Here is a 15061-nt window from a genome sequence, read left to right on the forward strand (position 1 = left end):
TTTCCCGTTTTCCAGTCATCGGGAACTCCACCTGACTGCCATGATTTCTCAAATATGATGACCAGCGGCTTCGCAACTTCATTCACCAGCTCCTTCAGGACCCACGGATGGATTTCATCAGGTTCCGTGGACTTGTGTATGTTCAGGTTCTTAAGATGGTCTTGAACCAGATCTCCTACAGTGGGCCCAAGGTCTTCATTCTCACAGTCCCTGCATCTGCCTTCCAAGACTCTGGTGGTTTGGTCAGAGCCTTTGCCAGTGAAGAGCGAGGCAAAGAAGTCATTTAGAACCTCAGCCTTCTCCAAATCCTGCGTAGCCAGCTCTCCTGAGAGCTTCCTGAGGGGGCCTACATTCTCCCTAGACTGTTTTTTATTTGCTATGTGCTTGTAGAATCCCTTCCTGTTATCTTTAATACCTCTAGCTAAGTTTAATTCTAACTGGGCCTTAGCTTTCCTAACCTGGTCCCTAGCTTCCCGGACAACATCCCTGTACTCTTCCCATGCCACCTGTCCTTGCTTCCACTTTTTATAAGCCTCTTTTTTCATTTGAATTTTCCTCAGGAGCTCCTTATCCTTCCAAGGAGGTCTCCTGACCCTCCTGCTGCACTTCCTTCTGGTTGGGATGCAACACTCCTGAGCTTGTAGCAGGTGATCCTTGAATATCAACCAACAGTCTTGAGCCCCCCTGCCCTCTAGGGCTATATCCCATGGAACCTTACTAAGCAGGTTCCTGAAGAGGCCAAAGTCTGCTCTTTTGAAGTCCAGGGCAGGGAGCTTGCTGCACGCTCTTCTCACTGCCCTGAGGATCTCAAATTCGAGCATCTCATGATCACTGCATCCAAGGCTGCCCTGGAGCATCACATTTCCAACGAGCCCTTCCCTGTTGGTGAGCACGAGGTCAAGCATGGCACCTCTCCTTGTCGGCTCCTCTATTACTTGCAGAAGGAAGTTGTCTTCCACACAATCGAGGAACCTCCTGGATTGCTTGTGCCGGGCCGTACTATCCTTCCAACAGATGTCAGGGTGGTTGAAGTCCCCCATGAGAACAAGGGCCTGTGAGCGTGAGGCTTTTCCTATCTGTCTATAGAGTGCTTCATCCACAGGTTCCTCTTGATCAGGTGGTCTGCAACAGATCCCCTCAGTAATGTCTCCCATAGCTATATTCCCTTTAACCCTGACCCACAAACTCTCTGTTGACTGCTCACCTGTCCCCAGACGGTTCCATACTCTCCAGCCTATCCCTAACATAAATAGCAATTCACCCTCCCCGCTTGTCAGGCCTGTCTTTTCTAAAAAGCCTGTAACTTTCCATTCCAACACTCCAGTCATGGGAGCCATCCCAGCTGAGCCTCCCAAGCTCCTTTGCACTTTGCCTCAGTGTAGCTAAGCAGTACCTGAATATAAAAAGAAAATGCAAGAGTGAAAGAACAAGCTAGGTGCATACAAGTAATTGTCCTTCCCTGAAGCAAGCCACTGATGCCTGGACAACAAAAATACCAGCAATACTCACCAAGTCCCCTCTCATCTTGGAGCTTTTTGGTATCTACAAGCTGCTTGTGTTTGTCTCACCTAGCTAAAGCATTACTTACCTTCCTTAGTGGGGACACAACTACATCAACAGAAATGTTCTTTCGAATCAGTATGATTTATTTCCATCTGAAAAAGAAAATAAGTTATATGAATACAAATTACTCTATGTGAGGGCATCTGTGTGAAGGATTATATTCTCCTACAACTACTTTAGGAAGCTGCTGCACCATTAACCAACCAAAAGGGTGGCAAAATCAGCGTGTGGAGCAGAACCCCATTGTCCTGGCTACTCTATCTGGATTCCTACTCCAGGAGTGTACACAAGAACCACCTCAGGCTCATCCTTGACCATCTTAAAAGATTCTCCTTGCAACTGGTATTCAAAGCTTAATAATTCTTGCCTGTTTACACAAGAAAGAAACATTTCCATTTGTTTGCATTTCAGAGTATCTCAATTTTAAGCTGTCTGGCAACTATGGACATTCATAGGCTTCCAATTATACTCACTTTTTGGCAAAGAAGAAGAATGTGTATGTGAGGGATATGGCACATGAAATTAATCACCCCACACATTTAAGAGCAAAGACAATTCTCTTTTCCCAGTGCTACAGATATATATTTTTGAAGTTTCCATTTTTGCTGACATAAGCCCATTTCCCCAGGGAGAAACCATGTGTTTCACAGACACATGTTATGGCAGGGACTCCTCCCAGGCTGCTGCTACCTCGGCATGCACAGGTGCAGTCTCTGCAACCCACCCCATGAAGGAACAGCTGGAGACGAATATTCCACAGAAGAGGATGTGTCACTTCAGTCTTATGTCAGCTCCCAGCTGCAGGGCAACATCAGTTTCTTAGACTACGTATCAAATGTCAGGGAGAAATGCAATTAAAATTCTGGCATGGACACAGAGATAAACCATTTGCTAGTAAGCAATAGGATATTCAGCCAGGGCCTTGTTTCCAAAAATCCACGTGTGTATGCAGGAAATGTTATCTCTGAAGCTTTTTTACCCCTTTGATCATACAATTGGTCTGATGTTTGTCACAATAGTGCTCCCAAACTAACTACATGTGTCAGGAAAAGCAGAGAAAAAAAATAAATGTTGCTTTTCCGATCAGCATGATCTGGATCTGGGAAGGGTAGAAACAGTAGTGGAAATGGAAACAGAGACAGGCTCATTCAGAGAGGAGTGCTGCTGGAGTTAAACTGAGCAATAGCTTCCTGACTGATTTGTCACACCTGCTCAGTAACAGGACTCCTCGTACCTCCCGCTCTACCCATAAAATAAATCCTTGAAAATGCACCAACGGTGAGAATATAAAGGACAGGTAGTGACTCTAAGAGAGAATTATTTCTTTAGCTAAATATGGCAGTGTACTAGTTAAAGAAATGAACTTACAGACCTCCCACCCTGAAAAATAAAGAGGTGAAGTGAGGAAGAAAATGTCTAAGAACAGATTACAAAAGAAAATTTTAAAAGAGGCATTTGAATGAAGACAGCATCATAGCAAAATAAATCAAAAGAGGGAACTTGCTCCAAAATGAAGCCAAGAAAGGAGAGAGCATACAGAGATTCAGAAAATTGTGAGGAGTATAAAACTAAATAGAGGTTATGGTGACAGGAAGCCATTTAGTTTTATTATGCTCAGATAACACAGGCTGTAATTGTTTATGAAAGCATCCAACCCAAGGAAATTTCCATAGACAAGAGGACATTTCCCAACAAAGAGTTGAATAACTGAGTAAATACCTCAAGGGTCAACTAACGAACACTCTCTTCATGAGCCTCTTCAGACAGCGCTGGAGTGGGTTTTTACTTTTTCTTTGCAGTAACATAGCGATGGAGAAGATACAAGCATGACTATTGGCCACGAGTGGTTGTCAGCACACCAGCTCTGTGGGGAATTTGTCTGAAAGGAGAAACATGGGCAGTTTTTCAAAAGCACTTGATGGTGTCGAACTGTGCCCAGTGGAGTTTAGTTTGGCCAGTGGTAGCTGTTTGTGAAAAATCCCCTGCTAAAGTCCCACATGTTAATGGAAAGCAGACACAGAGGGTATGTAAATGCAGACAAATTAGAAATAAACAGCTATGGTCAACCGAGGCATCATTTCCTTCACTCTGGAGTCAAACGGGGTCAAACCAAGTCAAACTGAGACACACTCATTAAGAGTACAAGTGATCTCAGCAGCTCTGGGGAGATTATTCATGGGCTTAAAACTCAGCCTAAACTGAAGCCTGCAGCTGAACACAACCTCTACCCAACCCTGTCTTCTAAGCCCCAGGAAACTTGTTTTTACTTATATTCTCAACAGCAAAACAAAGATATAACTGAATAAATACACAAATTCTCAAAATATGGGAAGCAAAAATTCCATATGGACTTACCAAACAGTGGATATAATATCCAGAGAGGACTACTTATCTCAGTTTAAACTCATGAACCTGAAACAGATTCTGGGAAACATACAACATAGTGTTGGAAACAAAAATAAAGAAAGGGGACAATGTTATAATTTAATTCTCCACAGGAGATGAGTTAACATGTCAGTATTTCAGATAAAGTTCAGCATATATTTCAGAAACTTTCTCCACACTGTATTTATATGCCAGAGTTTATGATCAATAAAGCGAATGTTGCAATTTTATAACTAGTTCAGATTCACCTGAATTTGTCAGGTAAAAAGCAAAGAAACCAAACCCAAGTTAAAAATCATAGTAAAAGCCAAAAATAAAAAGTCACAAAGGATTGTTTGGGATCAGAATTCAGATTATAAATGTGATTAGTTAACAAAACATCTCAGATAATTTTGAAAATCCCATCACTTTTATCTTTCCATTGTATGAATAATTTTTAAAAAAGGCATTTAAGATACTTCTGTCCTTACAAAACTTGTAAGCTGAAAGCTTTCCTCAACAAACAGACATCATTAGAGAAGTAAATATATTAATATTTCAAAGAACATAAAAATAAGAACTAATAGGATTCCTGCCAAGAGAAGGAAAAATCTCTCAAATTCAGTTCAGTTCACTGACAGCCTGATCAGCACACACAGCTATTGTTTCAGCCCATTTTCCTTACCTTGGAGTGAAATAGTTTTTTTCTCCCTCTGTGTTAATTACTTTTGACAGTTTCACTGTTTATATGTGAAACTGAGAAACTGTTAATTGAAATAAAAAAAATGAGTCACTGTTTCCAGCAATTTTTGCCAGTGTTTTGATCTGTGTCAATCTGAGCTTAATTATTAGGTTTTCTTTAAAGCAAGAGGGAAAACTGTATATTTTTATTTGGCCTCTACAAATACTGCAGTCTTTAGACAATTGTCGGTTTAAGGACATAAAACGCAACTAAATAGGGTTGAAAGTATATTTAATGATTATGCACTAGAGACCTATGGTAAAAATAACTCGAATGAGAAAATACTTCTTTTTTATTGAGAAGGATATGAGAAGTCTTTAAAGCCTATCAGCAGCTATGATTAGCCATGACATATGGTCTATCACTAACAATGCTGCCAAAATCAACGTCTATCGGCTGTGAGAAGGAAATCATTTGAAAAGCAAACTGCATGTCATAGGCAAAGGGCAGGCTTTGCACCCTGTAGCCAGCCACACGTTCCTCTGGTGTCTGCTGTATAAATACGCATCTGCTCTTATAAACATGCTTGACTATTCTGCAGAAATTCCACTGTGATTTTACTGCTAATGGACAAACTGGGCTTGGCAGAAATACATGAAGTCACCAGTAGACTCAGGGATAGCAGAAATGCAAGGGAAGTTTTCCTTACATACTTAGTGGGCCTGGGATGTATGCGTACATGAGAAGGAAGTGGGAGGAAAAGAAGCTTTATGTCCAGAAGAGAAAAATTCTAAACCAAAAAACTTTTCATTCTGAGGGTGCATGAAGTAGCTGAGAACTGTTGTAAAAATCTACCTCAAGAAAGCATTTGCATGGCAAGTTTAAATGGCCCTACAAAAAGGCATGTCGATTTGATACACATAGTGGTTCTCTCTAAGTAGGAATATGCTAAAACTCTAATAATAAATACAATTGGAGTATAATATAGCAAAATATTTTAAAGGATGCAATTATTTGTACAGAAGACAGGGCACAGATTTTAATAATTCGTGGGCCAGTGTCATCTTAGACTTGAGAAAAAAAAAACACCTTTCCTATGCCACAACAAATTTTGTCTTTTTTTTTTTTCCCCCATATCAGAGTAGATCCAAGACCTTTAACAAACTGTTCACAAAACAAGGGGCAGACAGGGCCACTCCTGAACTCTTCCACTGCTCTTGGAGGTGGAAGCACTCTTGTAGGCAGTGCCAAGCTCAGCGTCAAGCCCATGTGAATCAGGCAGAGCAGAAATTTTAGCCTACCCCTTCCAATAAACTCTTGGCTATTTCCAAAAGCAGCCAAACTTTCCAGCTTTGCCAGTAACTTTCAAACATCTTTTGATTTATGGGCCCCTGAGTGTTTTCTCCAGCTCCTCTGTAAGTGGAGGAGCTCGCCAAAAGATGACTAGTTAAGCAAATCAGCATTTTCTAAGTCAAGACAGAATAAAAAGAAGTGCTCCCAACTGTCTTTTGTAACCATTATCAGTTGCTTCTTCTTTGTGGTGCCAATGAGTGTGTTACAGTAGTGGGTTTCCCCTTGCTACCCCCAGCTTATTACTGCCTGTGACCATACCATGCTGTTCATACGTTGTTGGTGTGCTGCTGCAGAGTGCCTCCAGCCATCATTCAGTGCGTGCCACTCATGCCTGTGAGGCAAATGAGAAATTGCAAATAAGGTCCAAAGCTCTGCTTTTTATTCCTCTTCCCCCTTTCCTGAGGGGTTCACGCACTATAAGGTAGCTCAAAGATTCATGGACTGAGACAGAAGTTGGCTAAGCAAGTGGAGACATTAGTGGTCTTAGCCATGATAGTTTGCTCCTGTCAGAAGAGGACAGGCCTCCTTTCTCCATGCTTTCATCCTCTGTTTCTGGACATGTACATTTGGATCAGCTTTGGAGACCATACAGCTCTTGGTAGAGAAAAACTGAGGCTGGGTCAGAGATGCCCAGAGGGGTTTGGCAGAATCACACTTAACTTCTCCTCTAGCTTGTGTAAAAGGGCTTGCCCAGCTCCCCTGTATGATAATTTCCCTACTTGCCTTTGCTGCGTATTTCCCAGTATAAAGCTGTATCTCTCTTGAGGTAAAATGAGCCAATTGCCCTTGGTCATATCTGCAATGGCCATGGAAAACTCACCCATTCAATCATCACTGTATCAACCTCTTAAGCCTTTGAAACTCTCTCATTTAAAACGCCTCATTTTCGTTTTCTCTCTAAACATACCAACACATTCAGCCCTGACTTCTATGCCTGTCCTTGAACTGATTTCCTGTTCATCATTTCTTGCTGTTTGTGCTGTCCTTTTCTGGGCATGCTCCACATTGTCTGCCTCTGTCAAAATGGGGTGCCCTAAATCAGAGACAGAGTGCCAGCCAAAACCTCATCAATTCAAGCAGAGCAGCATAGCTAATTCCCAGATCTTTCTTACACACAATACTTCTGTTAATACCATCCCAGAACACCACACACTTTTTCTATTAAGGCAGCATCATAATGCTGACTTGCACTTATTTAACATTCACTGAGAACAAAAAGTCCCAAACTAAGGAAATAAGTATGTATAATAACCCCCATCTAAAAACTCTTCACTTCAACAAAGGATTATTTCACCAGGTCAATCCTACAAAATCCCTCTTAGGACAGCAATAATGCAGCTGGAACAACCAGCTTAGAGTAGTTGAAAGTGTTTAAATTAATGAAAAGACTAGCAAAGACATTTTATGTATTCCGAAGGATCTTTGTAGCCCTCTGGATGTCAGATGAAAACCAGAATTTATATCCATTTCACATAATGGACAAATCCACTGCAACAGGCTAAAGCCTTAAAGTGACGACTAAGTGCAAGTTTTCCATCATTGCTGTCTTGCACGAGTATTTTGGCCTATTCAAAGACAAACTATTGAACACCTATGGAAATCATTCTAAAATCAGCCTAGCACATAGATTTCTAACTAAAAGACAGAGGGATTATGTATGAAAACTCTGTGAATCGAAGACATTTAATGGTTAAATGAATCCAGGAATCACTTGTATTGATACAATGAGACCTCTGCTATCAACCAAGCTGGAGAATATCTTTGTGAAACAGACCAGAGGAAAATCTCAGTGTCAATGAGTGAGAGGAGCTGGAACATCCAATAAATCTTTTCTATCTCTTTTCTCTGGAAAATGATAACTGAGATGGAAGGGTTATTTTGGTAGTAGGACAGCCAGATATGAATAGCAGCTCCTCCAGGGCCTGAGAGAGGACACGCAGCTTCCAGAGAGTTGACGCTTGGCAATGGCAGACAAAAATGGATGTCTGCCTCTTAAACAAATGGGTAAATAATGTTTTCATGCATGCTGTATGTAGCTCAATATACATTTAAAGATTTTCATATGCATTTGTGGCAACATATACTATGAATATACAGCAACAAAACTTTGACACCATACCACCAAATCAGATACTCAGCACCACTTCTGACAAACGCACATTTAAGGTACGAAAATCACTTCCCTCGGACAAGAGGAAACTTCGTATCATACAGCATACTCAGCAGGCTGTGCCTTTATGGAAAAACAAAATCAAAAAAGTCATTAGTTTGGGTTTGTTTTTTTTTTTTCTGTTTAAATGTCTGTCTTTCTCTGCTGTGCTCCCTCCTTTCCCCTCCCCATCTACTCATTAAATTATTTGCTTAATTAACAGAAATTTAACCAAATAGTCAGCTACAGTTGTTATTATAGTTTTCTCTTGCTGCTCCTCATTGACTGTTTTTGCTGTGTTATTCCTAGCATTGTTTAAGCCTTCTGTACTAGGTACTGCAACTTCAAACTATCGTTTGCTTGCACAGGGAATATTACAAAACTTTTAGTGGGGAGGTTTCACCCCAACAAATATTTTTTTGAAATTACCACAAATCACCCAACAAGTTGAGGCATTACAAAACCCCTGCACTGTCTCTTTGATACCTGAGCCCAGAAGGACTTATGCTCTGCCTCCAACTTCCCAAACAGTGAGAAGCATCCCTCTTGGAGGCAGCTCCCCACCACAAAACAGGCAGTGCCACCTGGTCTGTCCTGTCCTGTGCTAAAATTCCTCCATGCTCAGTTGTCATCATAAATGCCCTAGAAAGTCAAGCCCCTTAATATAGTTCAAACTTAATGTAACTCAAATTTAGCATGAGGTGTCCCTGCCCATGGCAGGGGGGTTAGAACTAGATGATCTTAAGGTCCTTTCCAACCTTAACTATTCCATGATTCTATGAATAAACTCTTTGGAAAAAAAAGAGAGAAGAAAAAAAACCCAAACCTTCTCCATAAAGCTGACACTTTACTAACCCTTGGCTAAGCATCTTTGAAGTTCCTTCACAATCTCAAATCACAGATAACTTAAGTCCTCTGCATGATTATTTCCACGTTTTCAGTTTACAAAGAGAAGCACAACAAACTGCAATTCAATGGAGTAAATAATGTTTCAATATATAAAATACAATAATGACTTGAGGAGAACATGAAGGCAATTCAACAACTGCTTAGTGAGTTCAAGGAGGACACTTTTGACATCCTCAAATGTACGTAACAATAGGCTCCTATACCTTCTGTACTCTAATGGGAATTACCAAAAAAAGTTACGGTATTATAAAATATAAATGGGAAGCTCACATATTATGAAGGAATGCAGGTCATTCTGCAGGCACACATCTTTACCCACTTTATACAGCACACTAACTAGAAAATTTCCATGCTCATTACTGAAGGGGTACTTCATCACTGTAAAAAAATTAAGAATTATGTGCATTTGTATACAGTTACATTCAGTGCTGTTAAATAATCTTTTGCTCACGGGCAGACTCGTGAGCTTCGTGATCAGCAATCACCAAAGGAGAGGCACTGTGATTGATCACTGACAGACTTTCTTTCTCCTCAGCACACAGCTATATTGCCATTTGCTGTCCTGGAACTCCTTGCCTTGCCCCACCGTTACCCAGCAAAGAAGAAGGGATTGATCCTATTGGGATTTGTCAGCTTTCTGTATATCAGCTGGTAAGAATTACATACTTTAAAACATTTTCTTTAAGTGATCTAGCTTGCAAAATAGGGCCAAATGCTGTACTTAGATTTAGGTCCCCTCCCAGGCACGTGGGAGACAGCAGTCTGTTCTGTGGAGAGAAGTCATTTAAACTTCAGCTGAGACCCATGAAAACTATTTCCAGACAGAGGCAGGGCAGGTTTCTTCAAACACAATACTGGTCCTGAGACCATACATAATATCTCCTGCTCTTATATGGCCTCTTTTAGAAAAGCAATTAAATTGCCACGAACTCTGGTGCACTATTTCTCCAGGCTGGGTTTTTATTTCTAACCCAGTACATCTAACAGTGCCATCGAGTTTACCTCTGCTCGGTGTCTTGCTCACTGCAGAAACTCCAAATCTCAAAGGTCTTGGGGTCATGGGAGCAGAAGAGGAGTAAAACCCAGTTTGGTATTTGGCAGGAACACATGGCTGGGTTTAGAAACTTGAGATAGAAAATGATATCCAGAGCCAGGTGCACGCTGACGGGCAGCAAGGAGGCATCTGCCCCACTCCACCTCCCACTCCACCGGTGGACACCGCCTACATTTCCAGCTACATACCTCAGCTGATCTCCAACCTGTTGGAGGGTGATCCTGAGAGAATAAACTATCCCTCACCAGGCACCCCCCCAGCCCACAGCCACCCCCTCATGTCCTGTGTGTGTCATGCACCCCTGGAGCTGGTTTTACATCCACTCCTGCTTGTTGCATCCTGGATGCAGTGGTCTGGAGGCCCTGCCTGCTCCATCTGAATATGGGCACCTGTCAAAGCTTCAGACCACTCTGAAGATGACTTACATTGAGACTCAGCTCAAGAATGAGTCCGTATACTCTCAGGGTATGCTGCAATATCACTTTCCAGAGTGCAGGAAGCACCCAGGCCCTAGAGCAGAGGGTACAGAACAACTGGTCAGCACGGAGGTGACTTACTCTCACAAAGATTTCTGAGAAGTTACTGGGACTATGAGAGTGCCCATTCTTCCAATTCCCACCTACCAGTTCTCACTCTTACCTAGAGACTGCCTTCAGGCCACCAAATGAAAATCTGGAATAGAAAATAAACTGCACAGATGAAATGTTCCTGTGACTCGAAAACCATCAGAGTGGCTGGCGAAGCAGTGGACTTCACTGCTATGTTATGTAACCAAGTTAGGAGCCATTTATCCTAATCCAGGCCACAGCCTAACAGGATTACAATCACGGCTTCCTAAATTTCTTTTCTATGTTCTGGTTCACCCAGTTGCTTAAAGCCAGCTTAATTTTGCTTGCCTTCTGACAGCATTTGGTTTTTATTGTCTTTGAGACCAGACAGCTCTCCAGGCAGCTATTGCAGTCATGAGTGCCATGCTTTCCCCTGAAGCCCCTATCAGCTGAGCAATTCCACCCCACAGGAGACACAGCTCATGCTGGGACCTGAATCCTCATCAAAGGGTGATGATCAATATAAGTATCAACACATTTGAGTCCTTGCAGTATCTTCTATGACTTGATGTCTCATGGGTGCTGCTGAGATCCTGAGTGGAAGGTGGTCCGTGAGAGCACTTGTCACCTGTGTCTCAGAGCCCTGATAACTGGGTTGAAGATATTAGGATTGCAATACTGTTGCTTTCTTTCCTCCTGAAGCAGCAAGGAACCTGCTGTCTGCTTTCTTTTTGCCTCCTTGTCTCAGTTAACTGCAACCACAGAGAACAGGGTTCAACTAACAAAAAAATTTCTTAGCCTGTGCACTGAAATCTTAACACATGTAAATAGTTCACTGTTGGTTCTGCAACCTGGTGAATTAATAGCCCCATTTGGGCACCTTATGTTTCACAAGCAACAGTCCTTCCTAAAAGTCTCTCCTTGAACTGTCACTGTCACTGCTGAGCTTCCCCTTCCCCAGTGTGGATGGGCTGAGAACTGACTGGTCCCTGCAAGGCAGTAGAGAAACCAAGCAGCCGGTGATGGCTCACATGAGATACCTGCCTCTGAGTGGGGCTTCACTGCAGCTTTGAATATCCATAGTGCTCAAAACGGAAAGGTGGCTTTCAGTTGTGGGGCATCAGGGTTTAGAGAACCTTTAGGCATGTTAGTTAATTCTTGCAAAGATGGAACTTGCACCTCCTGGCTGCATTAAGTAATGCCTTACTCCTGGAGTCATCACACTGAAAACAGTGAAGAATATATACATTTTAGAACTGGCATTTTTAAATCTTAAAAAGGAAATAACAATAGATTTCCGTTTATCATTTCAGTGATAACAGATCAGTATAAAATAAACCTTAATTTTCACAATTTTGCATGTGTCTTTGGAGAAAAGTTCAAACTTTTATATTCAAGGGTACATAAATCATTATAGGTTGCATTTTGTATACAAAACTAAAATACAAAAAAAAAAAACACCACCACTTAAATTTAGAGACTGATAACTTTCTTGCAACAGGTCCATATTCCATCTCTGATGGGAATCAAATTCTTTTTCAGTCACTGCATGCTCATTTTCAGTACACAATTTTTTAATTTAGAATTGACCAGACTCAGAGAGATCATATGTAAGCAATATGTTATTTTCTTCTTTTTGGATCATCCCATTGAATAATTCCCTAGAGATGCCGTTTTTTTCCCCCTTCAGTGAATGTGGTGGTCCTGCTAACATTCATGGATAGGTAACGAGAGGACAGGATAAATTCACCAGTTTTATCCAGCTGTACTATGACAGCACATCACCTCTCCTTAGTATCTAAATGCTGTTCTCTATCCTATAGCAGTTTGGCAAATTTGGCTATGCCCAGGGCTGTTATCTCCATCTATCCTCCCAATAATTCTGGGCATTTTCTGCTTCTGTTTCAGTCACTGATATTCAAGGTAAAATCTTGGGAAAAAATGAAACTTGGTAAAATGAAATCTTCAGAATAATAAGCTTCCAAATCCTGCATGTATATTTAATAGTTGGATGCCTATGAGTAATGAGCAATATGCATTTGCAAGATTTATAAAATCCCTAGCAAAACCCAAAACAAAACAAAACAAAAATAAAACCAAAACCTGTCAACCATTCTGTGATCAAATGAGTAAGTTCAGGTATATCTGGAGGTATGCCCCAGGATAAAAAACCTGGAAACACAGGGCTTCTACCAAGCCGGATAGCTAGATATCTGAAAGTGCTTTAGCTCTCCTGCGTAGTCATTTGTTTAGGTTTGAAAATATGGGTTGGAGTGCTTCACTCGAGGCACACCAGCTGGCCAAATTGCATCAAGATAATCTAGTTCCTCATTATATAAAATAAAGGCAGTTATCACCCTCTATTTTGCTGTTAGAGGCACATTAAGAAAACAGCAGCCCTGTGCAGTGAAGAACACATGCTGACATTTGCATGGGCTCCAGCTTGCACCCAGTCTTCAGTGCCTCTGCTCAGCCTCTCTGTGGCCTTCTGTGCAGGCTTTTTCTTTTTAATCACTTAGCTGTTTCACAGCCTTGTTTGCCTGATGAAAGAACCTTAAATCATGAAAATGAGTCTCAACCCTTAACATTTCCATGCTCAGCCCGGACAGCTCCACTATCACCCCCCTCCATTTCCTCACTCTATCCCTTAGATGGGGATTAGTGAATCTCTCTTTAAGGCACCTCTTTATACCCTACCCCTTCCTTCTCTACCTAAAGAAAGGAGAAATCATCTTTTCACACTATTATTATTGGTAGTAGTAGTAGTAGTATTTTCCTTATCATTCTCCCATTTCTTAGTTTCATGACAGTTTCAGGCTGGTGGGGCAGCGTGCTTGTCATTTCCCTTTGAAGCATGATGCCCAGTGTAACCTGACAGGCTTGGTGCCATCAGAGAGAGTGGGATTGCATTCCTGTGTAGGCACTGGTGATGGAAAGTATGATATGTTTCTCAGATGTGTTTTTTTTAAATTAAGAATTAAACCTTTTAGAACATTTTGGACCCAAAGGTCCTTTTTATGGCAATTATCATTAAAATAACACATCCTCATAACAATCACTAAAGACCCATCCTAATTTTTATGTTCTTTACATATTTATTACAAACGTATTAAATTTCAGCCATTATTTAATAAATAGGGACCATTTTTATATTCTTAAGTCCAGGCATTTGCTACCGACCACACTTAGGAGACATAAATAATGAAAATAATATCAGTGGACTGACAGCCACTACAAGGTGGGTTTTTTCTGAGAGAAGAAAAAGGCAGAAAGAGAGGATCTAAACAGAAGAAAAGAAGCCCTGTAAAGCAGGCATGTTTATCCTTTTTCTTAACCTTCTTTCCCTTTTCCAGAGAGTGCTTTGCAAACGGTTCTGGCACAAAGGAGCAAAGCAGCTACCTTTGTTTCCTACCTATCTGCTCCTCTTCTCCTCCTCCTCTTAGACCAAGAGGAAATGTGCTGGAGAATTCTCATAGCCTCTAGCCTCCTGAAAACCTCTTCCCACTCCCCAAAACAGTGGTCAGCAGTGGCAGGATAGAGACAGTGAGAAACAGCGCTTTGCCTTCACAGATCCTTGAAATATGGCTAGGGCTGAAAAGCTGTTGTAACTAAAGAGCAAGCACATATGTGAGAGCTCATTTGAATAAGCTTCCCTTAGAATAGTCACGTGCCATCCCTATTTGTAAGCATTTTTTTATTTTACCATTATTTTGCCACTGTTAATAGCCAGTGCCACCAGGGTGAAGAGCAGAACATTGTGTGCATTTCAAACTGTGATGAAACCCATCTAATTCAGCAGCAGCTCAAGTGTGCTTCACAGCAAATAGCCCAAATGCCAAGGAGATGTATTGACAGTGGAGCTAATTTCCTCTGTATCAAGATTGTTTTGATAACTTGGTCCTTCAGGAGCTAGAAATCATGAAGTGGTTCTTCTAACTGAATGGTTTTAACCAAAGGTCATTTCTCTCCTTGTCTAGGGTCCTGTGGATTTATTCTGTAACAGGAGAGTGGGTATATCCGCTCTTTGCTTTGTTCAGCCCAGCCGGGCTCGCAGCCTTCTTTGCCGTTAGCGTTGCCATCATCATCTCTTTCTACAACTTCGGGGAGTTCCTCAACAGCATTATATGGGGTCAGTCCAAGTTTTGTTTTTCACTTCTATCTATATGAAAAAATGTCATCTAAATGAATTCTTGTGATTGCCTAAGCAGGTAGGAAAGGAATCTCAGAATGGTTTGGGTTGGAAGGGACCTTAAAGCTCATCCAGTTCCAACTCCCTGCCACAGGTAGGGGCACCTTCCACTGGAATAGGTTGCTCAAAGCCTTGTCCAACCTGGAAGGGGACCCTTGTACACTGTGGGTGTGGTATTTGGGTGTCTGCTAGAGATTGATAGGTCCTAAACAGTTACTAACAAAGAGACAACAAATTGGAGCAAGAATCC

General features: G+C 41.5%; 1 protein-coding gene across 2 annotated transcripts in view; it reads left to right on the forward strand.

Moving 5' to 3' along the window:
- Positions 1-15061, forward strand: part of ADTRP (androgen dependent TFPI regulating protein) — a 35560-nt gene that overhangs the window by 13977 nt on the left and 6522 nt on the right. For both annotated transcript variants that reach the window (XM_057399244.1, XM_057399245.1), the window contains 2 exons: positions 9556-9671; positions 14600-14751. In XM_057399244.1, the coding sequence (XP_057255227.1) occupies positions 9556-9671; positions 14600-14751 (268 nt within the window). The remainder of the gene's footprint in view (positions 1-9555; positions 9672-14599; positions 14752-15061) is intronic.

This window comes from Pezoporus wallicus, unplaced genomic scaffold (genome assembly GCF_028554395.1).
Source record: "Pezoporus wallicus isolate ANWC-B61680 ecotype Strahan unplaced genomic scaffold, APGP_CSIRO_Pwel_v1 contig_818, whole genome shotgun sequence".
Classification (NCBI taxonomy): Eukaryota; Metazoa; Chordata; class Aves; order Psittaciformes; family Psittacidae; genus Pezoporus; species Pezoporus wallicus.